Source organism: Coccidioides posadasii, chromosome 3, assembly GCF_018416015.2.
Source record: "Coccidioides posadasii str. Silveira chromosome 3, complete sequence".
NCBI lineage: Eukaryota > Fungi > Ascomycota > Eurotiomycetes > Onygenales > Onygenaceae > Coccidioides > Coccidioides posadasii.
This window is the reverse complement of record NC_089409.1, coordinates 855,416-880,269: the sequence shown is the minus strand read 5'-3', so window position 1 is coordinate 880,269 and position 24,854 is coordinate 855,416. Positions and strand designations below refer to the sequence as shown.

Here is a 24,854-nt window from a genome sequence, read left to right as displayed (position 1 = left end):
TGTAGAACCAAGCGCTCAGCCACCTATTGCAGCAAAGGCGACGAAGTGATCCGCGCAAAAAGCAATTTGAAGATAGTAATTTGAAATCCTAAAATCAGGGTCTGTCAATCTGGTGAGGAGAAGAACTCTTTAGTTATCGAGCCAAAGCCATGCAACGCAAGTCCTTCGTCAGCACACTGCATTCAGCTCAAATCTCTCTTGGGTTGCCGTCTCCGCACGAGGGTATCCTCATCCACAAAGCCGATCGCTTTTGGCTGATTGCTTCGCGGTTGCGGGGAAGAAGTTTACAAAACCCATCCTTGAAAAATCCGGGGTAAAACGAACTCTAACCAAGCCGCAGGGTTGACGAGGAGACAGGCAAGCGAGATTTGGAGATGCGGAGTCTGCGGAGTCAGAACTGGCTGGATGTGAGGCTATGGGGAAGGAAACAAGATCAAGATGCGGAGTTCAGTAGGCCGTCAAGTCTTCTGAGTCAGGGCTAAGCAGAGGATCGGTGGCCAGCGGGCATATAAAGTACGAGGATGTCGTGGGACGGCACTGGGTAAAGAAGTACTGGGTACTTATCGTCTACCCACTGACATGAACATGCAACGGGGTTTGCTGTGCTCTTGATAAATAATGGTTATCTCGGTCAACACCGTATCATGAATGAATGCTCTTTTATCTATTTGAATCTCCTGCATTGGCAAAATTGACGTGGCTGATAGAAAAGTAACAGCTGGGAACCCGATGATAGATAGGAAATTGTTTACATTCCGCTCGAAAAGGAGGCCAGCAACCCTTGGAAGTCGCTGGAATGATGGCTCGCCGGCATACTCCGTACGCATCCACAGTAGGACACGACCGCTGGGAGCCAGGAATCTGCCAATCAAGTTGTTATCACTTTCGTTGAAGCAGACATATCGACCAATGCAAATGCTATTCAAACCAAAGCAGATGATGTAGCTGGGATGTACACGGTACAAAAACGCAGAGCTGAACGCCACCAGCAAAGGTCCACGTCCCGAGGACCGGACACATGGTGGTCATGCCGATTCCAGTAAAGTTTCCCCGTAAATCCTGACTAGCTCGTCTCTCGTGGCCAGGAGGTAAACGACTAATTTGGGATTGACGTAGTCGTTGTTGTCAAGGCTACACTGCTTCTCGCCATGGAGACCTGCGCATTCTTGAACTGCAAATAACTGCGTCTCTGTCTAGAAAAGAGGCATATTCGAACTTTGACGTAGTAACCTCATATGTATTTTCAACTCGTTATCTCAGTCAATGGGCTGGATTTATCTTATAACTGGGTCAGCATTGCGGGAGTTTTAAAGATCCGACCGACGTAGAAGTTTCCAAAACTTCCTATGTAATTGGGTCTGCTCTGCGTGCTAATCATTGGATGGAGCTATTTAACCTAACTTGCCGCATGATGCAGCGGTTCCAAGCTTGTTTGTCTGAGATTGTTGGTGGATAAGATATGCTTTATGCTAGCTAGTGCAATTCGCATCGTTTTATCATGTTTGGTTCATGATAACGCGACCAACAGTTACACTAGCACCAAGTAACCGACCAGATCAAGTTGTCACTGTTCCTGTAGGCAAATGCAATGAATATCCCGGGGTATATACATCCATATACCGACAAGGGAGGGGGAGACCACGACATAGCCGTTATCTATCTATATATATATATATATATCAATGTATGCAAACATGTCACCTTGGGATGTATCATCCAGTGAGATGTGTTCAGCATACTAGTTGCACAGTCGGTTAAGTTCAAAATAAGAGGGATAAAATATACCCATTCGGCGGCTTCTGTTTTTGCTTTAGCAGACCTAGTTGGTCGGCAATCCCATTTTTATTTTTATTTTTCCTTTTCCATTGCTTGATTGAGCATTGAAGGGCTCATCCATTCTATATGGTCGACGTTTCGACCTGAAGGCCTGCCCTTAGAGAGGACCCGAGACCTAGAGACCAAGGGCACCCACCGAGACACGCAACATCATGTCGATTTTCGAAGACAAGCCGAAGGACATTGCTGGTTCCGATACAAATGAGAGCAGCGAGCTAGGTGGCGATATTCGAGACACCGACCACACCCTCGAAGTACTGGGATATGTCCCTGAACTAAAACGCAATCGTTCTTTGATCACACTCCTCTTTCAATCCCTCGCGATCGCTGCTATTCCGTATGGGGAGGGAGGGCCTCTGCTTAGCTCCATATACGGAGGCGGACAACGTTCCATATTCATAGGATGGCTAGCCGTCCTTGTCCTAGACGAATGTATTGCCCTTTCGCTCAGCGAGCTTGCATCGCGATATCCAACGTCAGCAGGGCCATACTACTGGTCATTCCAGATTGCCCAAAAGCACAAAGTGATTCTGTCGTTCGTGACGGGATGGGTATGGCTCATCGGGAACTGGACGATCACCCTCTCCGTCAACTTCGGATTCGCCTCCTTAATAGCAGCAACGGTATCACTCTTCCATCCAACATGGGTTGCAACAGATTGGCAACTGGTCCTCATCTTTTACGCCGTCTGCCTCCTGGCCTTTGTGATCGTTGCTTTTGGCAATCGCTTTCTCCCACAGGTAGACATCGTCTGCGCCGGCTGGACAGCACTCACCATCATAATCATCATGATCGCCCTTTCAGTCAAAGCGGGAGCCGGTAGACACAGTATTTCATACGCCCTCACGCATTATGACACCTCCTTAGCCGGTTGGGGTGAATTCACTTTCTTCATTGGCCTTCTTCCAGTCGCATACTGCTTCTCCGCCATTGGCATGATCTCCTCCATGGCCGAAGAAGTCGCCAATCCAGCCGTCATAGTGCCCCGCGCAATCAGCTTGTGCGTGCCCGTCGGAGGTATCGCAGGCCTCTTCTTCATCATCCCGATCTGCGTCACCCTCCCACCACTCCTGGATATAATCGAACAGGCACCAGGCGGGCAAGCTCTCCCCTACATCTTCAGCGTGGTCATGGACTCCCCCGGTGGCGCCCTAGGCCTCATGACACTCGTCCTCATCGTCACGCTCTTTTGCTCCATCAGCATCACCACAGCCGCGTCCCGCACAACCTGGGCCTTCGCGCGCGACGACGCGATCCCGCTCGCCAGTGTCTGGGCGCGGGTGAACAAGAAACTCGGCGTGCCCGTGTACGCTCTGGCCCTCGTGACCCTCGTCGAGATGCTCCTGGGCATCATCAACATCGGTAGCTCGAGCGCCTTCACCGCGTTCGTGTCCGTGGGCGTGATCGCGCTGGCGGTCAGCTACGCGATGCCCATCGGCATCAGCGTATGGTACGGCCGGCGCGAGGTGCTGCAGGCGCAGTGGAATCTTGGTCGCGTCATCGGGCCGGTTGTCAATTCGATTGCGCTGGTGTGGATTGCGTTTGAGCTGGTACTATTCAGCATGCCGACTGCGTTGCCGGTGACGGCGACATCGATGTCGTATGCGAGTGTGGTGTTCGCGGGCTTCCTGGTGATATCGGCGGTGTGGTATGTTGTGTATGCGAGGAAATGTAGGTTCAATGGCTCACTTATGTGCTCCTTGTCTGGATTATATTATTATCCTTTTTGCTTTTTCGTTTTTCCCCTTTTAATTCGCGTCTCGACAAGCTAACTTTTGTGTGTTTTCTCCAACAGCCTACAAGGGTCCACCGGCATCCGACGGAATTTAACGCACGCGCAATCCCTATTCTCTCCGACGGCCAACGCATCTCAGGCTCGACTTCAATGCTTTGATGATGAATTAATTTACGGAGGATGGATCATATTTAATGATATTTTCCTTTTTTGTTTTTCCTGTTTTGGCTTTGCGCATGCGATGCTTGCCAATTAGATTTTTTTTGTTTCCCCATTAAACCCACGTTCAGCTTGAAAATGGAATCCACCGATATATCTATATATGAATGTCACTCCCAACATAAAACGAAACTCGTGTCAGGGTGCTCCGCAGCGAATAGGGCATGACTGCCCTCTAGCCGTTCTTAAATAATTATAGCTCTTGCGGTAAAAATGAGGACAGGTAATCAGAAAAACAAAGACTTGGGGGCATTCGCGGTGAGGTGCAGTTGTAAACTCGAAGGGTATCAAATTCAAATAATCATAAACAGCTGGGCCGTTCCAGCTGGACGAAATGTAGCCGGGAAGATCACTCCACAGCCCGGTTTCCTCCGCCTTGCAAGGAAGGCTTTATGGGCATGGACAATCGGAGACTGTTCGATGTGTTTGAGCAGGACCAAAGACATGGTGATCGAAGCTCGTGCGGGGAGAGAAAAATAATGAGGAGAAGCTTGATCTGCAATCGAACATAATGCGGGACAGTAAATGCGGGGGAGAAGATTTGATCGTGATGCAAAATGAGGGGGTCCTGAATAGACGAATCGATTTGCAGAGTGACAAGGGAGGTATCATGGCATCCGGCTTCGTATCTCTCATCTTCTGTAGTCGTTTGATGTTCTCTTAGCTCCGCGACCTTTCTTACACGGCGGTAAGTTTCTGCTCGGCACCGTCAAGCCGGATTCCTTTCGAGTTCCGGGTTTTCCATGTCGAGATCACAAGGTTTGCCAACGCCGTCATGGTCTCCACGATTATAACTGAGAGGATGAAGAGAACAAACATGAGCACAAACACAGTGGTCCAGGTACGGAGGGGACGCGCAGATATCCACACTATAATGGAGGAAAGGCCTTTGCATCCATTCAAATCGACACTCTCAGAGAAGGAAAATAGATCCTCTGACTCTGCGAATGGACTTGCAAGAGCTGATTGTTCCTTTTCTCTAGAGAATAGAGTTACGTAACGAAATTTGACGATTCTCATTGAGGTTTCCTGGATTTTGTTCTCTTCCAATGCATGTTCGCTGGTGAAAGCGGAAACACTGGGCGCTGAATATTCTTCCACATGACCTAGGTCTGATGACGGTGAATCTAAGCCCAGCTGCGGTTCAGACGACCTGAAGACGACGTCCTTGTTATCCTCTGACGAATCCAACCCGCTGACCATTTCCGGAGTCAAGGACGAAAATTCATACGGCCACCTATCGCCAGGTCTCGACTTCTCTGCGCGAGTCAAAACCTCGAGAGTTGGGGCAACCTCACTGCCATCTCCGTTATAACGATGCTTGCCCTCGAGGAGCATCGATTGCCGCCAAGTAACGCGTGCAGAAGCATCGCTTCCGTGCTGGCTCCAACGGGTAGTAACCGCTGAGAGAAGCCACTGGGACAATGGTGCAGCGAGGACGACCGGGAGTAGAAGAAATAAGGAGCAGTATAATCGCACAAGCCACATTGTGTTGTTGTCTTAAAAAGGGATACGGGTATTTTGGGCTTTAGAAAAGGGTTGTTGGATCCTTCTTGGTTTCACTCTGCCCTTCTAGCGAGTCGAAGGGGACTACGGGACACCGACGTACGTAACGCGCTCCAAGAGAAACGATGTCTGTAGAAAGGAGGTGATAGGTTCGTAAAGGAAAGGTGCTTTATCTCATAAACTAACGAGAAGAGTAGAAGACCTATCCATGATGACAGCGTCGAAGCGGCATGGAATGGCAGGGGATGGTGAGAATGAAGAAGATGACGGACGAGCCAACTCAGAGCTCCGGCTGAGAGGAAGACTCCGCGCACATATGTAACTTCACTTATCTGTATTTATGGCTGAAGCGCAGCGCGAATCGCACGATCGCTGGGCGCGCTTTGTGAGATTCTGCTCTGATCGGGAGCTGCCGCGGAGCTGGAATTATGCTGTGGGTGCCGGTTGCGATGCGTCGGCTCACCTGCCGGGGCAGAGAGTCGCCATGTGCGCCAACCGCAGCCCGTCAGTGGAGCGGCCGTTGTCGTCGTCGCAGCCGGACACGCAGGCCGGCCAGGGTTGGCTCCCTCTCGAGTCTCGTCCGTCGACAATCGGCACGCTGGATCTGGCGAGTTCGCGAGAACGTGACAAGTCCGCGACCGTGATTGGCTATAGCAAGGTTAAGGTTCTGGCGATCGCGATCTGCGATAAAATCAAAAAGGGGGATTCGCTGGCCGGCAGCATAACTAAAGGTCGATGGCCATCGAGAACTGCGATCCAGGAGATTTCCTTTGGGGACTGCAAGGTGAATTGGGTGTGTCTCCATCGTTCTCCCCTCCGGGCATCTACACCAGCTTCTCATGAGTAGGCTACAGCCCTACACTCTATTGAGATATATCCGTGGATGGCTTTCCTGTCTCCCCTAGATCTAGTAGCATAACTATGTGTCTCCTTTACTCCGTATATTCCTCGAGAGTATCACCAAGAATAAACTTCCCTTGCCGCGAAGGCGACGTCAATAGCTGTAGCCGAACTTCGAGCATGCGATGTACAAGTGAATCATTTCAAAGGTGACGACATTCCGCTCCAAGGACCTACAATGAACCGCTTTGAAACCGACACAAACGTCAAGGAACAGCTTTAAAGCGGCAAATTTTTTCCCAACGGACGGCAACGCCAAACGCATTTCCAGCGCATGGCGCCACGCCGCCGCCATTTTTCCACCACCGAAGCCGTCTCCCGCTGGTTTAACGACCTCGGAATCTACGCCCTCGCTAGCATAGCATTGATCAGAAGCCCGGACCAACTCTTCCGAACGCTTGCTTGAGGCAAGACCTGGCACGGTGTACTCCGTACCTGATCCCAAAAGCCTCGATAGGTGAATCCAGACCAGCAACGAGCAGTCTATATGAAATCTCATCGTTCGATTCCATCACGGCAGCACAAAAAAGGGTTGAGGACATCGATATTTGGTTCCTTTGCGTCGGCGCCTCTGCAGAGCAAGATGTTGACAAGGTAAACATTTGCTCCCGACGCCACTTCCTGCAGTAATATATCGCTACCCGTGTAATCCGTACTGTGGCTTTATTTTTGTCTGCGAATATTCTCAAGGAGTACGGAGTAATCCAGCATTACTCAAACAGTCATGGACAAAAATACTTCACCTATGTAGGACCAATCAAGGTCGAAGTGAAACGAGGGCAACATTGAAATATTATCGCTAGGCAGACAACGGGCAAGCTGCATTCGTAAACCATCTCCGGGACGAATTAAAGGGAACGTTAGGCCCTCTGTGCAACGAATGGAAGTGCACAGGGTCCCATCGTCGACAAATTCGGCGATTGGGCAGAAGGACGAGGAGCTCCAGGAAGAGATCAGACGGGCTTGGAATGGCGGCGGCTTTGGATGAGGCAAGGAGGAGCAGCTTTCGATGATAAGAATCCCTAAAAGTAAGTTCAATAAGAATCAATGGTCATCCGGAGATGGTCGAAATGCGTGCCTCGGAATTTCAGGGTCGCCAGCCAGCGATTAACTACTCATCAACCGGCCAGGCCATACTCAGGTTTGATCGAGGCCAACAGGCCGTTGAGCCCTCTGCATAAAAAAAACATGGTATATTTGTTGAACCGGTCGACAGTCAAATTTTGTAATCATCTATGCATTTGAAATATGCCCTGTGGGATACTGGTGCGCGTTCCTTGCGGACCTTGGGCACCTCAAGCATAAATAAATACTTCATTGCGGGCCTGGGACTTCAATCAATATGCCAACCCGCTCACGTCCTTTGGCCAGAGAAAAACGCTGATCTATGACGAGGGTGCAGGGAAGTGATGCTGATCATTGACCTCGAAAGATGTCGAATCGTGCATCATGCCAGCAGCCCTATGGAAAACGGAAATGAGCTGCATCCGAAGTACTCACTTTCACGATTGAGGCACGCTGATCTCAAGCTTATCCTGACCGAGCACGGACAACGAGCCGAAAGAAAAAGCCCTCAAACCGCTCCACAGACAGAGCCTGCTGTGGAGACGGGGACTCGTTAAAGGTACCGAGTACCGAGCACGGAGCAATCCGAACGCCAAGCTTCGCGCCTGAAAAGCAAACGATTAACTAGTTAGTTAACGAGTTACAGTAAATGCCTGGCGAACTCCGACCACAGCACTGATTATCAGCCCGTCTCAAGGGTGGACATATGCCGCTCCCAGCTCGATACCGCCTGCTCCATACGTTTCAATATAGACTCTTTTATCGATGCCATTGAATCAAATTATGCTTGCAGTGCATGTCGGCATCACCTCGCTAACAGGGACCGGGGAGCCAGAGAGATTGGGCGAGGGTTGCATCCCCAAACATGTGGTTGAAGTTAGGTGATCGAAAAGCGAGCGCGCCGAACTAACTCGCTTGAATCCGGAATGAGACCACGCATTTGGGCCAATGGAATCCAGAACTCGACTTTAGCCCGGCTCGGTTCCGGACTGGTGCGAACTCTGTCTTCGCTATAATCGACTTCTCCTCCTCGCTTGCACTATCCTCGCCCGACCTCTTCCAGTCTGGACCACACCTGATTAATTTCTCCGCTCTGGTGTCATTTGCTAGAGTTGATTATGACTGGAAGAAACGGTTCTGGGCATGCATGCGCATGTCAGGTACGAGTCGATTGTTACATAGGTCCCAGGCTTGTTGAGCCTCAGAGAGAGCGTCGCATTGGCCAATGCGGAGACGATATCCGGCCTCTCAGAGGCTGGTGGTCTTATCACATTCAAGGGTTGCCTAACTCACTCTCCACAACAAACAGGTTTAAACCAATGCTCACTGGTTGTGCTCAAGTATCTCTGGAACCGAAATTACTCGACATCCACCCGATATACCCTGCATATCTGGCGTTGTATTTCGCTTCCAAATGCCAGCACATGGTGGCTTCAGGTTGAAGAAACATGATGGTTTTACTAATGGCCATCTTAACGATAGCCATCTGATTCAATACTCTGAGATATCCAGACCAGTTCTCTCCATTTGATATCCATTCGAGCTCCAAAAACACCCTCTTCTCCGTCATCTGCTCGCCGCTATGGATATCAAGAGGGTACCAGTAGCGGCTGTGGCAACAACTTAAAAACGGGGATATGAAACTATTCTCATTTCTGCAATAGCATTAGCCTACGGGACCAGGGCCCCTCGCGCTCCCCTGGAAAATTGTCCGTCGACGGAGTCTGATAGCCCTTGTTTAGTATGGGTCTCTCTGGCTTGAGCCTCATAATCTGTTGGTCTTGCTGTCCCTCCTTAAATCTTTTTTATAGAGTGATATCTCCATTTCCTCTCCTTGTCCATCTGCATTGCAGCAGCCATACACTGCAAACCTCTGGTTTGCGTCCTTTCCTTGAGTGCACTACCAGCCTCACGTCCTGTTGGGCCGGCTTGCTTACCCTCGTTTGCCTGGAGATTACTTTGGCCCATCTACCATCCTTTTAATCATGGGGCCAACTAATATTCTTGCAGCGTTTATCGCTGTGTCCTCTCTTTTTATCCAGTCACTCGCTCTCAATCCCTACGCCAAAAGTAATTTGGCAGTCTACTGGGTATGAGCCAATTACTTTAGCGCCCTTGGTTGTCTTGATGCTCACCTTTCTGGTTGATTAGGGGCAAGGAGCTGGGCAGAACCGGCTCAGCTACTTCTGCGAAAAGACCAGCTTTGATATCATTGTTGTGGGTTTCATCAATGTGTTCCCCGACCAAGGCCCCGCCGGATGGCCGGGCAGCAATTTTGGAAACCAATGCGCCGATTCGTATTACTATACAAAAAATGGGACGAAGACCAAGCTTTTGGATGGCTGTTATCAGATTAAGGAAGATCTTCCCAAGTGCAAGGCGCTGGGGAAGACGATCCTGCTCTCCCTAGGCGGAGGAGCCGTGCACGATTTCTACGAGGTCAAGAGCGAAGAGTCCGCTCTTAATTTTGCGGATTTCCTTTGGGGCGCATTCGGCCCACTGATACCAGACTGGACTGGACCTCGTCCATTCGGAGAGGCCTCAGTCGATGGATTTGACTTCGATATCGAAAAGGGTAGTAACTTTGGTATGTATCCCGTTCTCCCTTCCAGGTGATTCGAGTCCCTGACTGACGAAAGTAGGCTATTCAATTATGGTCCGACGTTTGCGAGAACTTTTCCTCCAGGACCCGCTCAACAGATACTATATCTCTGCAGCCCCCCAGTGCATAATGCCAGATAAGTATCTCTCACATGCGATATCTAATTCGGCGTTCGACTTCATCTTCATCCAGTTCTACAACAATCCTTCGTGCTCTGCCAAACGGTGGGTGACTAACCCCAAGTCCGTGACGTACACCGTGGACGATTGGGTCAAATACATCCGCAAAAGCGGAAACCCATTAGCGAAACTTTTCATTGGCCTTCCCGCATCTAAGTCTGCTGCTGCGAAAGAAGACTATCTTACTCCTGGTGAAGCCACCAAAATCGTCAGCACGTACATGGCGAAATATCCAAGTACTTTTGGTGGTATGATGGTGTGGGAAGCAACTGCATCGGAGAACAATAAGCTTGGCGGACTTCCATACGCCGATATAATGAAGGAAGTGCTGTTGCGATGCGATCCGGATCCCCCTACCAGTACTGTTACAAGTACCACATCTGCCTCGACTTCAACCCAGACTTCATCTCAAAGCACTACTATGGAAACCAAGACTTTGTCGGCTTCTACGACCCCGAGCAGTCCGAGTACTGTGTCGCCAAGTTCAACAATGCAGACAACCTCTACTGGTTCAACTTCCATTGAGACTGTCACAACGAGAAGTCAAGAGCCACCATCAACAACAATCTCCACAAGGTCAGCTTCCACTGAGCCTGTAACAACGAGAAGTCAAGAGCCACCATCAACCACAATCTCCACAAGGTCAGCTTCCACTGAGACTGTGACGACAAGAAGTCAAGAGCCACCATCAACCACAATCTCCACATGGTCGGCCTCCACTGAAACTAGTACAAGCAGCCAGGATTCACCATCCACGACAATTTCGACGAAGTCTGCGCCCACTGGCACTGTCACAACTAGGAGTCAGGATTTACCCTCAACGACCATCTCTACGAGATCTCCTGAGACTGAAACTGAGACTGCAACAACAAAAAGTCAGGGTTCACCGTCAATTACTCTCTCTACAAGGTCTTCCTCCGCTGAGACTGTATCAACAAGAAGTCAGCATTCATCGTCTACAACAATTTCAACGAAGTCTGCACCAACTGAGACTGGTACGACAAGTGAACATTCAACATCAATGCCTGTCTCTACGAGATCGGCTTCCACCGAGACTGTAATAACGAGAAGTCAGAATTCAGATTCTCAATCAATGACAGTCTCTACAAGATCGCCTTCCACCGAAAGTATCACAACAAGAAGTCAAGGTTCGCCATCAGAGACATTTTCAACCAAGTCTGTTCCAGTAGATACCATCTCAACTGAATTGCCTTCTCAAACGCCAACAACGATTATAACGGGAACACCTTCTGATCCTGTATCAGCCCCGACCACCACGGTTCCTCCCAATCCTACCCTGACGCTCGCCCCATCTTCCTCCACAACAGAAGACCGCACCACAATCACTACTATAATCACCACATCCTACGTCACTGTCTGTCCCACTGGCTTTACCACGGTCACAATAACATACACCACCACCTACTGCCCGGAGACCGCTTCGCTCACGCCAACTCAGCCCCCTATTCCGGGAGCTCCAGCCCCTCCACCAGATGGCTGGACAACAATTGTCACCGTGTGCCCCCAGTGCGCCCCAACGCCAACTACCGTCACACTCACGGTCCCCACAAGATCTGCCTTCCTTCCCGCACGCACGGAGACTCGCCCTGTTGTCACTGTGGTCCCAGTGCCGGAGAATCCAATTAAGAACGTGAAGCCTAGTGAGTCCGGAGATTTTGTGACTGTTACTACAGCGGCGCCGGCAACGGTTACAAAGACGTTGGAATACAACAACCCGGTGGATTCCGATGTGAATGTCCAACCCACGGGTGGTAGTTCCCCCGTCGAGTTTGAAGGCAGTGCGATGACTGTAAGAAGTATGGATGTGGTCGCGAAAGCCCTGATTACCGCTGGAGCGGCTGTGTTGGGATTGTTCTTGGGGTTATAATCTGTTAATTTGCTGAGGCGATATATACACATTTTCTTCGGAGGGGTGTGTACATAATGTCACGGGTGCTGTACTTGTACATACTTGACACTTACCTACATATACAGTACATATATACTTCATATCCCTCGAGATAATCTTACTGGTTTATTGTCTCTAACTTTGATGGATCATTTTGTTCTATAACGATAGCTGTACGTGGGATGCACCGATTCCTGAGAATATCAGGTCCTACCAACGCGTACTAATTGATTTCTTCAACGGCCAACCCTGAGAACCCGATATCACCGTACTACGTCCCTCGCGTCTCAGTTACAAGGGTCACTCGTAGAATTACCGTTTTGCCCTATACAAAGAAAGGAAAACCAAAAAGAAAAAGAAAAGAAAACCAAAGAAAAAGGACACCAGCCGCAAAGAAAATATGACAACTGAAAACGAGTGGCATTGACTGGGTTATACATGGCAACTCCTTGGAGAAATTCGACAACTCGCAATCCACCTGGTATATTTATAAACATTTGTATAATTGTATCCATATATTATATCCAATCATATAATAAAAAAGAGCCAATAAGTAAGTGTGGCAGCACGGTCTATATCATTCGAGCCAAAATAATTTCAATAATAACAGGTAGTAGAATCAAAGGTGGCCCAGCCAAAGAGAATTTGCGACGACCAAGGCTATGGGGCGAACGGTGCTGTCCCTTGTCGCTGAGGTCTATTGGATAGCTGATTTATCGAGCTCAGTATCATCAACGACTTCTGCAACTAGGCCAATAGAATAATAGAGGCCCCGGTTAGTGGGCGGCCTTTAGAGCGGGAAAGTGGAATGTCAAGGGATCCCCCGAGGCGGTCTGGCCGGTAGCTGTGGCGCTGGGTACGATGGCGGCAGTTCCCATAGGAATGATTCCTGTAGCAATGGCGCCTGTTTGTTGTGGACCAAGGGCGCCTGTTGGAAAAACGGGCTGGTCTGGAGATAGCTCGACCAGCGGTGGTGGTGGTGCTTCTTGCTGACCTGGGTTACCGATTTGACCCGTTCCAGGGAGTCCAGATAAGGTTATGATGGAGGTAATAGCATCACCCAGAGGTCGAGCCGCGGTCGCAACGGCGAAGCCAGCCGCAACGAAGACAGAGATTCTCATTTTGGGGATTATAAAGAGAGTATGTTGAGAGTGGTAAGAAAGGTAGAAGGACTGGAGGGCAGAACCTTCGTGTGGTATTCTCGCAATAACCTGATGAAGAAGAGTCGTTCAGAGGTGGGTTGTCCCTAAAAGAAAGGTACTTGGCCTGGAGGAGGGTCCTCCCCAGGATTTACCATGATATATAAAGTTGACCTTTAGTGTATGGTTGAGAGGTTTTCTTTGGCTCTAAAGAAGTGTCGCGTAAGCCCAAATATTGAGCCCTGGATAGGATCTGGCGATCATTACGAAGTAGTGGGCCAATGATTGCACAACGGTCCCTGAATCTAAGAAAATGTCAGGACGCCCTTTTCATAGACCGGCCAGGAAGGTCGTCGGGACCAAACAGTAAGTGGATTGGTGAATATTCTTTCCACGTACATGACGTGTATGCTTTTGTCTCTCCCCCAATAGGTGAGACGACCCATCGGCTGACGAGGTCAGAGATGCAGCACTGCCAGACCGGCATGGCCTGGGATGAAACGAGGAATGTTCAACTGCAACAAGAGCTAACTTTGAGTAGGCTCCACCCCGGACACCAGCTGACGACACTTCTGTATATCCTTAGGCTGGCACACCCGGTTGAACATTTGGATTCGAAATTTTGAAATTTGGAGGTAGAATACCAAGCCGATGCTGCTTCCAATGGATGGGAAAGACGGGACAGTGATGTGACAGGATCAACATCGCCCCTGAAGCACTCAGTTGGACCGCACAGGAGCTGGATGGACAGACATATGCATGTAGGTACTTCCATCCATCCTGGAGCATCCGGCGCCGCGAGGAGGTTGGAAGAAGGTTGCTGCTGGGCTATTCCTTTTGGCGAGTTTTGCGGCCCACACCAGAAAACCGCTCGCAGCCGCCCTGCCCACCGCATGTTCGCGATGGTGAGACGAGGCGGGTAGGTTTCGAAACAGCAAGCCCATCAGTTCGCAGACTGGTTGTCCAATAATAAGGCCTGCCTGCTCCAGTTCTCCTCATGCGCCCAGAACGAATATCGACATGTCAAATCATGTGTGGTCTCTTAAACCGTGAATGCAAGTGGTCGTCATCGGGCCCGTTGAACTTCAATCCATCGAGCTCCATGGCCTTCTCTATTGGATCAGTTCTCAACATTGGCGTTTTTGCCGCCACTGCTCGCCGACACGAATATGGGAGAGCGGGCGAGATACCTACGGGAAGGATCTGGCTGCTCAGCCGTTTACGAGTCGCATCAACAATGCCACAGGAAAACCATATGCGCATAAATGCCAGCACGTCCCATGGGAAGAGCTTTGCATCGTTCCATTGTCGTGGCGGTGCGGATGCAAAGGCCTCTAGCTCTTTCATTCGGGGATTAGTTAGTTAACAACCTTATCAACCGGGGAACAGCTGATCTGCGCCTGAGTTTAACAAAACCGGAGCTCGAGCGCCAGTTAGTACCCACTTGAAACCGTTGAAAGTCGCGACAGATGCCAAACGAGGAAAATTCTCCACATTTGACGGAGTACATACGCGGCTTGATCGCTACTTGGACGCGTTCCTAGGCTATTCGCAGAAAAGTATTGAAGTATGCTGGTGTTGGTCGCTGACTGCCCAGGTCCGGGAAGACAGCCTTAACGAAGAACACTTTTATCCACATGAAGGACGAGCTCATCCCTATCGGCTAGTTACCGATCTGCGCTTGTCAAGTGGTGAATGCACCCGCTCAATAAATCCTCGGGACCTATGGAAGGTTCTGCGATTTCCTCTAGTCCAGCCCATTGGAAAGGATGCTCTTCATCCTCAGACTGCGCGGAAAGGCCTCAGGGTGCGCTGCTAAAGCTAGAAGCAAAAGACAAGGATATGGCACATCAAGGTTTGCATGAATTATCATTCGTCTATAATTAATTAGCCCAAACAGCGTCAGTCCCAATGCCTTCTCAGAATAGGCTTGGCTTGATCCCACGGGCCTGCAACAACATTCTTATACTTCTGCAACCGAATCAACCACCAGCTACACCCTCCCATGGCTAACGCAGTGGATGGGGCACCAATCAATATTCCCAATATCATTCCTTTGTAGCCTCCCTTCAGGGTGACTCCCACTGCTGCTCCAGCTGCGATAACGAGAGATACGGTAAGTAGGACATGGCCGCGCCAGGAAATTGCGCGAAGGTGGCGTCGGAACACGGGAAATAGCCCGAAGACCTCAATGGAGAACAGCGTTAGGCTGAACACGTGCGTGGTCGATTTGAGTCTGGAGGCGAGGACTGTGGAGGCCATTAACGCCGCATTCGTGGATAGGGACGCGGGGAACTTAGCAGCCACAGCCCCTGCGCCAGTGTTGTTGCTAAGATTTTGGTTTTCTTTTGTCCCGCTCCCATAGTCGAAGAAGAAAACGTTGATTATCATGAGCCAGCAGGACATGGCCCAGATAGAGTCGCTCGTTGTAGATTTCGTGAGGGATTTGAGGATGGGAGAAAGGCCTTGGAGCGCACAAAAGATGAGGAGCGCAGATTTTGCTGTTATCAAACGTTGAGTAGCGCGAGAGGGAAGATAGGGTACATGAAAAGAGTTTATGGCTATTCCTCCAGGAGATTTGGGGATAATGTTGGAAGGACTAGGGTAGCAGCTAGGACTGTTCGACATGAGAGGCGGGGGGGAAACCGAAGATCGTGTTGAGTGTAGAGAAGTCGCAGATGTATCGTCAGAATATGAGCTGGTCATAGTACTCTGTCGGCTTGGTGGGCTTCCTATACTGGATAAATCTAGAGATAGCCCAAGCCCATTGTCCGTAGACTTTCTTTTTCGGTCGTCTCCTGCGGAACCGGACAAAGAGCCGGAGCTTGAGCCGTCGTCTGCTGGATCGCCGACCGTACCATGCTGACATTGCGCGGATTCCATCTGAACCTTTCCCTCCCAGTAATCCCAAAGACACCAGCAGAATATCGTACATAGGGTCGCCCAGCTGACCACCGACACTGGACTAACACGCTCTTGAAAAATGGCAGAAAAGCAGCAAACAAATATTATAACAGAGCAAACATGTTGCACAATAACGGTAAAATCGGCCACTAGTGGCCAGAAATCGTAGGGTCGTAATCTGGGATTTCGTTGCAAATGGTCGAGGAACGTCTCCGTGTCTGTGTAATTATCTGGGTCTAAATGTTGTATAGCCAGTTAGAGATAGGAAATAGCACGCAGATCAAGTTCTAGAAGCATATCCTGTGCCATGGGCCGGATTTGGGGTTCTGAATAAAAATCAACATGAGACTTACAGGACTGCTTCACCCATAACAACTTCTTCCACTGCCGCTTTCTCCTCCGACTGCGCCCGCGGTCTCGCCGCGCCTCCCCCGTAGCTTTTGGTTTCGTGCCGGGTACAGCTGGCGGCGGTCTCAACGCAGCTACCGCCGCAGGTGTTGCAACAACCCGGTTAAGCAGGTCAGGGTTGCTTGCCGCATGGTTGTTCGGGAGGTTAAGCGGCCGCAATCGCGGGGGCGAGTGAGCAAAGTAAGCATCTTCCGGTGCGAGTCGGCTCGGATCCGGCGGAGGGCGTAAAGGGGGGCGAGGCTTTAATCCTGCTCGATTCGGATGGGTCTCAACGGGTACGGGGGGAGGAACTGGCGCCGCGGGAGTGCCCAAGGATTGAGGGCGGGAGGTGGTGTTTGGTGGAGGAGGGGAACTAGCCATCGGAGGCTAGAAATCTGCAACTACCTGGGCATTTTCAAGGGATTCGTAAAATATTGGGAGCGAGTAGGACTCTATGAAGGCGCTGAACGGAGACTTGTCCTCTTTCTTCTTTTTTTTTTTGTTGCCAGACACGAAATAACGGGAAGCTTTCAAGATGACCTCAGGAGGCCGTCAGGGCAAGGATCACGTGAATGCGGAAATACTTGTATCACGTGAGAAACCTCAGTCGGGCGCCAACCGCCTTCACCACCCAGCAAATAGGGATTTACAGTTGAAGAGGACCAGCGATGCCGACAATGGCCTAGCCGGAGGCATGAGGTTATTCCAGGGGAATAGTTCTTGAAAGGTGGCTTCACATGAACCTTCGTTGTCGACATTTACATCTCCTCGAGGAACAGGGTCGTTAAAACAAGACTGCGCGCTCGATGGTTGCTACTTTATGCTGGGATCACCCATTTATACGACCTATATTTCTGCGATTTCAAAGAGAGTATATCATTGTTAAACGTTCTACGGAGTAGCTAACCAATAAACACTCAAATCTGCCACTGGCGCTACCCGTGACCCAGGATAATTGTGCTTCAGCATTAAGAACCAAGCGAAAAACTATGAGCAGGAATCTGCTTTGAAAGCCGAGTGCAGGGCTATGGAGTGTGGAGTGCTTCCTGATATTTAGGACGAGGTGAATGTACCGCCAAGTGATTCCCATCCAGTTATCGATGGGCCCCATCTTCCATCGAACCACTTGTGGAACATGGCGTTATTTGTTCCTAGACCAAATATATCGAGTCGTCCCCGGCCCCAAGAGACAGCTGCTGGTGCGCTGTTGAAGACGCCACCGAGAGCCTCCCAATCATTCCATCTCGAGCCATCCCACCATTTGTGATACATTTGGTTGTCGGTCCCAATTCCGAAAATATCAAGCCGGTTGGCTGCCCACGAGACAACTGCTGGAGGGCTAGTCAAAACGCCACCGAGGTTTTCCCACCCAGTCGTCGACGGACCCCATCGAGATCCATCCCACCATTTGTGATACAAGGCATTGTCCGTACCGACTCCGAAAATATCGAGTCGATTGGCACTCCAGGCCACGGCGACCGGCTGGCTGTTGAAGACTCCACCGAGATTTTCCCAACCAGTCTGCGATGGCCCCCAGCGAGAGCCATCCCACCATTTGTGGTACATCCGGTTATCGGTACCTAAGCCGAAGATATCAATTCGATTTGGGCCCCAGGAGACCGCGCTTGGAGGGCTGCTGAACACGCCTCCAAGATTCTCCCAATCCGTCTGTGATGGTCCCCATCGAGCGCCGTTCCACCATTTGTGGTACATTTGGTTGTTTGTTCCAAGCCCGAAGATATCGAGTCGATTTTCGGCCCATGAGACAGCTGATGGGCGGGAACTGAAAACGCCTCCCAAGTTTTCGTACCCGGTAGTGGAAGGACCCCAAGCAGATCCGTCCCAATACTTATGGTACATTTGGTTATTGGTGCCTAGGCCAAAAATGTCGATTCTGTCGTCTCCCCAGGAGACTGCGGTTGGCTGGCTGCTGAAGGTACCTCCAAGGTACTCCCAGTCGTTCTGGGAAGGACCCCATTGTCTTTGATACCATTTGTGGTATAGGGCATTGTTGGTCCCCAGGCCAAACACGTCAAGTCGACCGGATGACCAAGATATTGCTGTAGCAGCGATACTGTGCAGAAGCTCGAGAGCCTGCGGTGTTGTTGCGGCAACGCGCATGATTGAACGTTTAAACTTTTCTTCTTAACTCTAATGCACAAGCTCCAGTTAGATATCCTGAGCTGGTGGCACTATAAAAACTTGTTTGAATCCTTACCTTGTGGAAATCGAAGAAAAAAAGACCATGATCTCTGAAATCCTGTGTGGGAGATGACGGCCCTTTAATACTTTTTCCACCGGCCTAGAACGAGGAGCGGTCGTGTCTGCAGTTCGTTCTGCGTAAAGCCATCATCGATACCTCTTTGTGGGAAATCGACTCGTTCGGCCATCTTCTTAGCTTAAACCTGGCCGGATGTAACACCAATACGAAGTCATGAGCGCAATTGGCAAGCCCAGAGCTCGACTCTTAAGATGAATCAAGAACTGTGCCGGCATTGAGCAGTGATCAGATTGTTTCGGCCAGTCCATTCCCGGGGGCACCGTGGCAGGCATGATTGAGGCACTTTACTGCATATGCGGAGGCACACAAAAGTTTCACGGGCCACCCCCCCAAACGAAAGACTCGTCTATACCTACTTTTTGCAACCAAGCTAGTGGATACCAAGGAAGTTCCCTGATCTCCCTTGCAGAATGCTTATATTGGCCCGCACAGGGATTTCAATGCTTTATCACCTATCCGTCAACCAAAGCATGGACAACCCTTCATTTTAGCACCACTCTATTAGGACTACAGCCTGCAATTTTGTTACGGTAAGGCGCTTTTGGTAAACGTTTAAACTCCCATGTGTCCAGCCTCCTCTAGAAATCATACAGAATACATAATCCGTGCATCCCACTGCGCGTCAGATTCCCTCATACATCCCGGAAAGCCGCAGTGCCCATGGCCAAAATATCTGGGCAGGCGATACTTGAATGGCTCGATGGGTCTAGCCTTGGTCTGGTGAATGATATTGGCTCTGGGCGATATGTTGTACTTGCTCTGGGCCAAGGATCTGGATACCGGGAACCCTAACCGTTAACTAACTTTGCTTTCTGCTTTCCTTTTCAAGCTATTGAGTACCATGGTACTTTTCCCATGCCTATTCCTTGGCATGCACAGGCATTCGAGAGCCTCGGGCTTGGTGAGTCTCTTCAGGGAACCATTATGGTCGCCATAAACATCACAGCTTGAGTTACATACTGGCAATTACATCCACGAAGGTCCCGATATATCCCATGCCAACACGATATTGCACGACGACCTCAAATGCTCGAGTCACATTCCGTCTTCGCTTGTGTGCCATGAATTCTAATAAGCGAGGTGGAGCGGCGATGCCCCGAATGGAGTCATGATCCCGGCGGACCTATGCATAGTCGCTTTCATAACGACCCTACAGGGACACTCAATCGATTACAAGGAAATCTGTCACGACACCTCATGGTAAATCGCAGCCTGCAGATATGCACTGACAGGAAATGAAAGCCCTTGGATGCGCGGGTAGGACTGGTCAAGCCAGTAATATACAACCAAGTCACATCGTATGCGCCTGGATTTCCTGGAAACCTTTCTTTGATGGAACCCTTAATACCCCTTTAAAAGCGACGGGCCAAGGAAAATACGGCGGACGAGCTCGGAACTCGAACGCATAGCATGTTCACAACGTGACAGCCTCTGTCATTTCTACCATTCCACCCGATCTATCATCCTTGTTTCCAGCATCTGCATGGACTACTCTAAAAGCGCGACAGGTGAGCATCGACAGGGTTCCTAGAGGAAATATTCTACGGCCAAAACATGGTATCCGTGTCATCCCAACTGGTAATTGGATACCCATAGGGCCACTTGATGCAATAGGCCCCAGGAAGGCCAGATAAGCGAGATTTGGCAGCCTGGTTCAAAGTATCAGACGACAAAAATTCCCCGGGGCCTTTAAAGATACAACCTCCGGAGGTCAAAGAGGGTACGGGTTGCAATCGTTCTTGGAATCACACGGGACGCCCCAGAAGCTGACATTGCTGCATATTTTGAAGCCAACAATGCAACCCGGTCCACATGGGGTGGATAGGCGGTTAGCTGACCGACATTTGTCTATTTTACCAGGTTCAATTTCTCTAATGAGATAGTGGAAACATATCGAGTGACAGTAAACTGCAAGTTTACCGTCTAGGGATGTGTGGAATGATGTTTCGATTCGCTTTGATGTCTCACATTTGCATAGGCACCTCAATTCGATGTGAGTCGGCTCCGTATCGGTAGCCACTTTTGTAGCCACTTCCCCATTCTGGGGTTTCGTGCCTGTAAAGTCTGTTGAATGTCTTGTTGGGAATCCACTTATCCTATACTAGGGCAGTCTGATGAGAATCTGTGCAATGTTAGCAACTGACCTGGACCATGTTTGCAAGATCTTTCCAAAGTTTTGGATACCCCATATTCCCGAAAACAAGGATATGGTTACCCTGCAATGGATAATTCAGGCGAATTTAGCAGTTCAGCTGCGCCTTTCTCTCATTTTCTGCCATCCAAGTTCACTGTCTCTCTCCTAATCCTTACTTCTTTTTGGATTTACCGGAGATGTATATCATTCTGCAGTTAAAACCGTGAACTTCATTCCTAATCAGATGTTCTGCAATAGGATTCGACCCAAGAGCAGCTTCACCGCTAATCCTCTGGAACTTCCAGTCCCGTAGGAACCTGGTGGGAGCCTATTTGCTCGAATTGTCGCTGAAAGGCTTGGCTAGGTGTCGTCGAGCATCCTGAGACAAGGGAAGCCTGCTCAAGAGTAAGGTAGGATGAAGAATAAAAAAAACCAGCGAGAAGGTTTTAAACACGGGTTTGGATGAATGCCACATTGTGACATTTCTCCGCCTGGATTTCAAATTGCAAACCCTACAAGCGGGTATGAATGACATGTGACTTGAATGGGGTCCCGACATTTACTGGCAGCTAATGACGGCTGGAATCTGGATCATGGTCCCGAAAGTATCACAATCGCGATAAGATCTAAAAATACTCGATCCCTTCTTGAATTTGGAAAGTGAATCATAGTACGGAGTACGGGAGTATGATGTATGTTAAAGTAGCCAAGAGTCATGATACGGAAAGTCATGACACGAAGATTAGTTAGTTGCCCCTGACCCAAGCAACATTTACTCGACACCGGGGAATCCCAACAAGAATCAATGTTCAGCAGATGGATGAAGAAACATGTCAACATTCAGCCACTGGTTTGGCACCTCTAGCATGCAACCTATTTAAGTAGAAAAAAAAAAATTGACACATGAAAATAATAAAGCAAAGATCTAGGGGAATCTTTTGGAAATCCAACAATCCAGTATATCGTTTCACACGCATGCATGCCAAATAAAAAGGCACAAAGACGGCGCCAAAAAAAGGTTAGCTGAATGAAGGGGAAGGGCTTGAGATCCAATTAATTACGTGGGTGGCAGCTCTGTCCCGTTCTTTGTGGCACTTCGCAATTCCTCCCGATAGGCGGCGAATCGGGTGGCCGCCGTGTTTTCAATACTCCGACGGCGACCCCAATCTTGGGGTTGCCGCTTCAAGAATGCTCCAACAGCACCAAGATAGCCTTCGTGGCGAAGGAAATAAGCTTGTTTTTCTCCCTTGGACCAGAATCGGATAGCATATGATAGGGTGTTCATGGTCTGGCGGTGACCCCGTATGAAGGAGCCACCAAAGTAGATGTGTTTGATCTGATGTTTTTCTGATTGTAAGTAGGCAATTTGGCCAATGTTATTACTAGAGACTGTCAGCTTTCAAAGGCTAGACTATGAAAAGGTAGTGTGCTGGAGTTACGGGGACGTACCTGATAGCAAAAAGCAAACTTCGGCTAATATCCTCACGGCGGAATTGCGAGACATCCCGTTCGGACTCCGAATCACTTTCGCAAAGGCATTCGCTACCCTGGGCACTGCGTTCTGCAAGGCGCTGCATCTTAAAAACCTTGCCAAAGGTGCTGGCGATGGTTGACGACTTGAGCCCAATCTTTGTATAGTCGGTCCCGTAGATGTCGCCAACCAGCATGTCGACTCCGCTATTATCTCCCAGTTCCGCCATTGCTAACATTTCGTCGAATGTTCGGGCACCAGTCAGTAGGGACATCAGCCCCCAGAAAGTGCCCCCACCGAGCGATGTGCCCCCGACACGTTCAAACCTTCTGGGAGCGGAGACTTTGACCATCGATACTCCGGATCCAATATTCACCAAGAGGTAAGGATAGACGTCCGGTCGTGCCTCAGCGAACTCCATGGGTGATGTCTCGCTGTAGGTGAAGACCTCGTTCGGAATTTCTGTGATAAAAAAATCCAGCCCTATACAAGACCTATGAGTTTCAAGCGATTCATCAACTCATCAGACGGATACTGTACCAATTATTAAACACTCCATCTCATCTTCTCTGATAATGTCCACTCCCAGTTCCTCCTTTAGCCGATCGTAGTATTTGTACGCACCTCCTCCGGTGGCCATGATGCAGAGGGGACCTGGAGCCGAGCCATTGAGCTTCCTGTGGTTCTCTTTTAATTGTTTTAAGAAATCGATACACAGGTCGATGCGCTCGGTCTCGAAGTTCAGGAAGTTCAGCCTGCCGCCGTCGGCCGAAGAGCCAAGCTCCGGGGAGAAGTAGACGAGTTTCGCTAGCGACCCTCCGATCTAGGGTGGCGAAGAGGTAAGCTATTTTTAACCAACACGCGGTCACGGGTAAAAGCTGCATGGAGCCGCAGCTCTGGAAGGGGTTCAGAGAGCAGAGTGGGACAAGAGGAAAGGGGGCTTACATCGACAGCAACGTGACTGACGACATCGGTGTGATGGGGTAGCCGGATATCCTTGTGCTCGTAGTGAATTCCGTCCCGGCAGTCGAAAACAACACGGCTCTGCTCCGTTGGCTGTTCGTCGACGATGAAGGCGCCCTTCACGTTAATCTTCACGGATCCCGGATGCGAGATGGCCTCTTCGAGTCGCTGGACAGCAGCATGATCCTCCTGGAACGGCCGGTGGGGCTTTGTTCGGGAGGTATCCAGGTCCGCTGCTGATCTCTGCGACGACGACATGACTGATGCTTCATTTGCACTGGGGGAAGGGGACAGCTGCTGTGAGCGGGCTATTTGAAGGGTCGTTTTGCTTTAGGGGCGTTGCGCGCTTTTTTGTTTTTTGGTTGAGCTGAATTGCGATGGGGGTTTCGCCGTGCCCACGCTTACGGCGTATATCTCCTTCTGGCCGGGCAGGGAGCTAAACCGCTGGATGATGCGCGACTTGACCGAGGAAATGCACGGCGGCGGATGGCGGACGGCGGACTTCTGGCCGAGGGATCCATGGTTTCGCCCCCCAGTCTCGTCTCGCGCCGGCAAATGGCAGCCAGGAGTCATCTCGCCAGGCACAGCATAGCCATCGCATCGCTGCACTGCCGGGTCTTTTCGCACACCGATCGATCTTGGGGTTTATCTCACCCTCGTTTCTTGTTGGACGGGCTCTTGTCGCGTGCTCCGCTTCCCGTTCCGCACGCCGTCGCCATAGATCAACCATCCACTCCCGGGAAGATGCCGCACCAAAGCCTATCCCCTTGAGGGATAGCTACACTACGGATCTCATTGCTGTTGAGATATATCATATGATAGAGTGTTTTCTCATCCTCGCCGTCTGACCAGCCAGTGGTATTTCTACCGACTCTACGGAGTACGGAGTGCCCCATCGCAATGGGGAGAGCGGTTGACTGCACAGAGAATGCCTCATGCTTCGTCGACACCTTCAATCGGCCATATCGTGACCTGATATGAAGCCTTCTTTCTGCCTGCATGCGAGCTTGGTCGAGATTTCTTTCCCAGAGACACACCAGTGGGTTCTCTCCGTTGCGGCTGCCCTCCTACGAAGGGCGGCATGCAGCGGCCCTGCCTTGAAATCTTCACATCAACGTCAGCCCGGCGCCATCAGTCGGTGGCCACTGTGTGTCTTCTTCTTCTTCCTTTTCTTCTTGTTTCCGATGGACGCCGTATCTGTGCTAGTTGGAATATCTTCTGATATTATTCACCCGTACACGTTCCTCATCCATGCCTGTGGCACTGATAGATCGATGGACATTTTCCTCCAAGTCAACTTGTACTTTTACTTACATTTTTGATATAACTGCGATTGGGCGGTCCGTCTTCTGATTCCGTGTGTTACTGAGGCTCTTCGGACCGTGCACATTGCCTGACGGGTCGCAATGAGCCTGACCCTGCTTTTCCTTTTAGCCTGTGAAGTCAACGCGAATATAGTCTTCAGCCATGCTGGATTGTCATGCGACCCCACGCTTGCAACTGCTACAAGATGTATGCGCGGCCAGATCTGTTCCCCATACGGCACGTGAGTCTGCCATTTCATGCCTAACAACTACGTTTTTTGACGCCCAAGGATATATAGCTGTGAACCCAGCAGGGCAGC

General features: G+C 50.1%; 9 protein-coding genes across 9 annotated transcripts; 3 read left to right on the top strand and 6 right to left on the bottom strand.

The window, feature by feature from the left end:
* Positions 1-1,988: 1,988 nt before the first annotated feature.
* D8B26_005201 (uncharacterized protein) lies at positions 1,989-4,149 on the top strand (the record flags this gene model as incomplete). Its single annotated transcript, XM_003066576.2, has 2 exons — positions 1,989-3,507; positions 3,632-4,149. The coding sequence occupies 2 exons, from the start codon at positions 1,989-1,991 to the stop codon at positions 3,664-3,666; spliced, it is 1,554 nt and encodes a 517-aa protein (XP_003066622.1). The 3' UTR covers positions 3,667-4,149.
* A 319-nt stretch (positions 4,150-4,468) lies between these two features.
* Positions 4,469-5,278, bottom strand: D8B26_005200 (uncharacterized protein; the record flags this gene model as incomplete). The annotated part of the gene is made up of 1 exon (XM_066124747.1): positions 4,469-5,278. The coding sequence occupies one exon, from the start codon at positions 5,276-5,278 to the stop codon at positions 4,469-4,471; it is 810 nt and encodes a 269-aa protein (XP_065980828.1).
* Positions 5,279-5,780: 502 nt separating this feature from the next.
* D8B26_005199 (uncharacterized protein) lies at positions 5,781-6,143 on the top strand (the record flags this gene model as incomplete). Its single annotated transcript, XM_066124746.1, has 1 exon — positions 5,781-6,143. The coding sequence occupies one exon, from the start codon at positions 5,781-5,783 to the stop codon at positions 6,141-6,143; it is 363 nt and encodes a 120-aa protein (XP_065980827.1).
* Positions 6,144-6,290: 147 nt separating this feature from the next.
* D8B26_005198 (uncharacterized protein) lies at positions 6,291-6,708 on the bottom strand (the record flags this gene model as incomplete). The annotated part of the gene is made up of 2 exons (XM_066124745.1): positions 6,291-6,549; positions 6,632-6,708. 2 exons carry the CDS (start codon positions 6,706-6,708, stop codon positions 6,291-6,293), a joined length of 336 nt encoding a protein of 111 aa, XP_065980826.1.
* Positions 6,709-9,246: 2,538 nt separating this feature from the next.
* CTS2 (Glycoside hydrolase 18 protein) lies at positions 9,247-11,930 on the top strand (the record flags this gene model as incomplete). Its single annotated transcript, XM_003066577.2, has 3 exons — positions 9,247-9,351; positions 9,413-9,848; positions 9,904-11,930. The coding sequence occupies 3 exons, from the start codon at positions 9,247-9,249 to the stop codon at positions 11,928-11,930; spliced, it is 2,568 nt and encodes an 855-aa protein (XP_003066623.2).
* Positions 11,931-12,727: 797 nt separating this feature from the next.
* D8B26_005196 (uncharacterized protein) lies at positions 12,728-13,072 on the bottom strand (the record flags this gene model as incomplete). The annotated part of the gene is made up of 1 exon (XM_003066578.1): positions 12,728-13,072. The coding sequence occupies one exon, from the start codon at positions 13,070-13,072 to the stop codon at positions 12,728-12,730; it is 345 nt and encodes a 114-aa protein (XP_003066624.1).
* Positions 13,073-14,941: 1,869 nt separating this feature from the next.
* D8B26_005195 (uncharacterized protein) lies at positions 14,942-16,882 on the bottom strand. The gene is made up of 2 exons (XM_003066579.2): positions 16,348-16,882; positions 14,942-16,230 (listed from the first exon to the last, which is right to left on the bottom strand). Exons 1-2 carry the CDS (start codon positions 16,760-16,762, stop codon positions 14,993-14,995), a joined length of 1,653 nt encoding a protein of 550 aa, XP_003066625.1. The 5' UTR covers positions 16,763-16,882; the 3' UTR covers positions 14,942-14,992.
* Positions 16,883-17,089: 207 nt separating this feature from the next.
* Positions 17,090-18,537, bottom strand: D8B26_005194 (uncharacterized protein). Its single transcript, XM_003066580.2, has one exon. It carries the CDS (start codon positions 18,500-18,502, stop codon positions 17,435-17,437), a length of 1,068 nt encoding a protein of 355 aa, XP_003066626.1. The 5' UTR covers positions 18,503-18,537; the 3' UTR covers positions 17,090-17,434.
* Positions 18,538-21,492: 2,955 nt separating this feature from the next.
* Positions 21,493-24,477, bottom strand: D8B26_005193 (uncharacterized protein). Its single transcript, XM_003066581.2, has 4 exons — positions 23,213-24,477; positions 22,808-23,090; positions 22,246-22,750; positions 21,493-22,178 (listed from the first exon to the last, which is right to left on the bottom strand). Exons 1-4 carry the CDS (start codon positions 23,486-23,488, stop codon positions 21,854-21,856), a joined length of 1,389 nt encoding a protein of 462 aa, XP_003066627.1. The 5' UTR covers positions 23,489-24,477; the 3' UTR covers positions 21,493-21,853.
* Between the last annotated feature and the right edge of the window lie 377 nt (positions 24,478-24,854).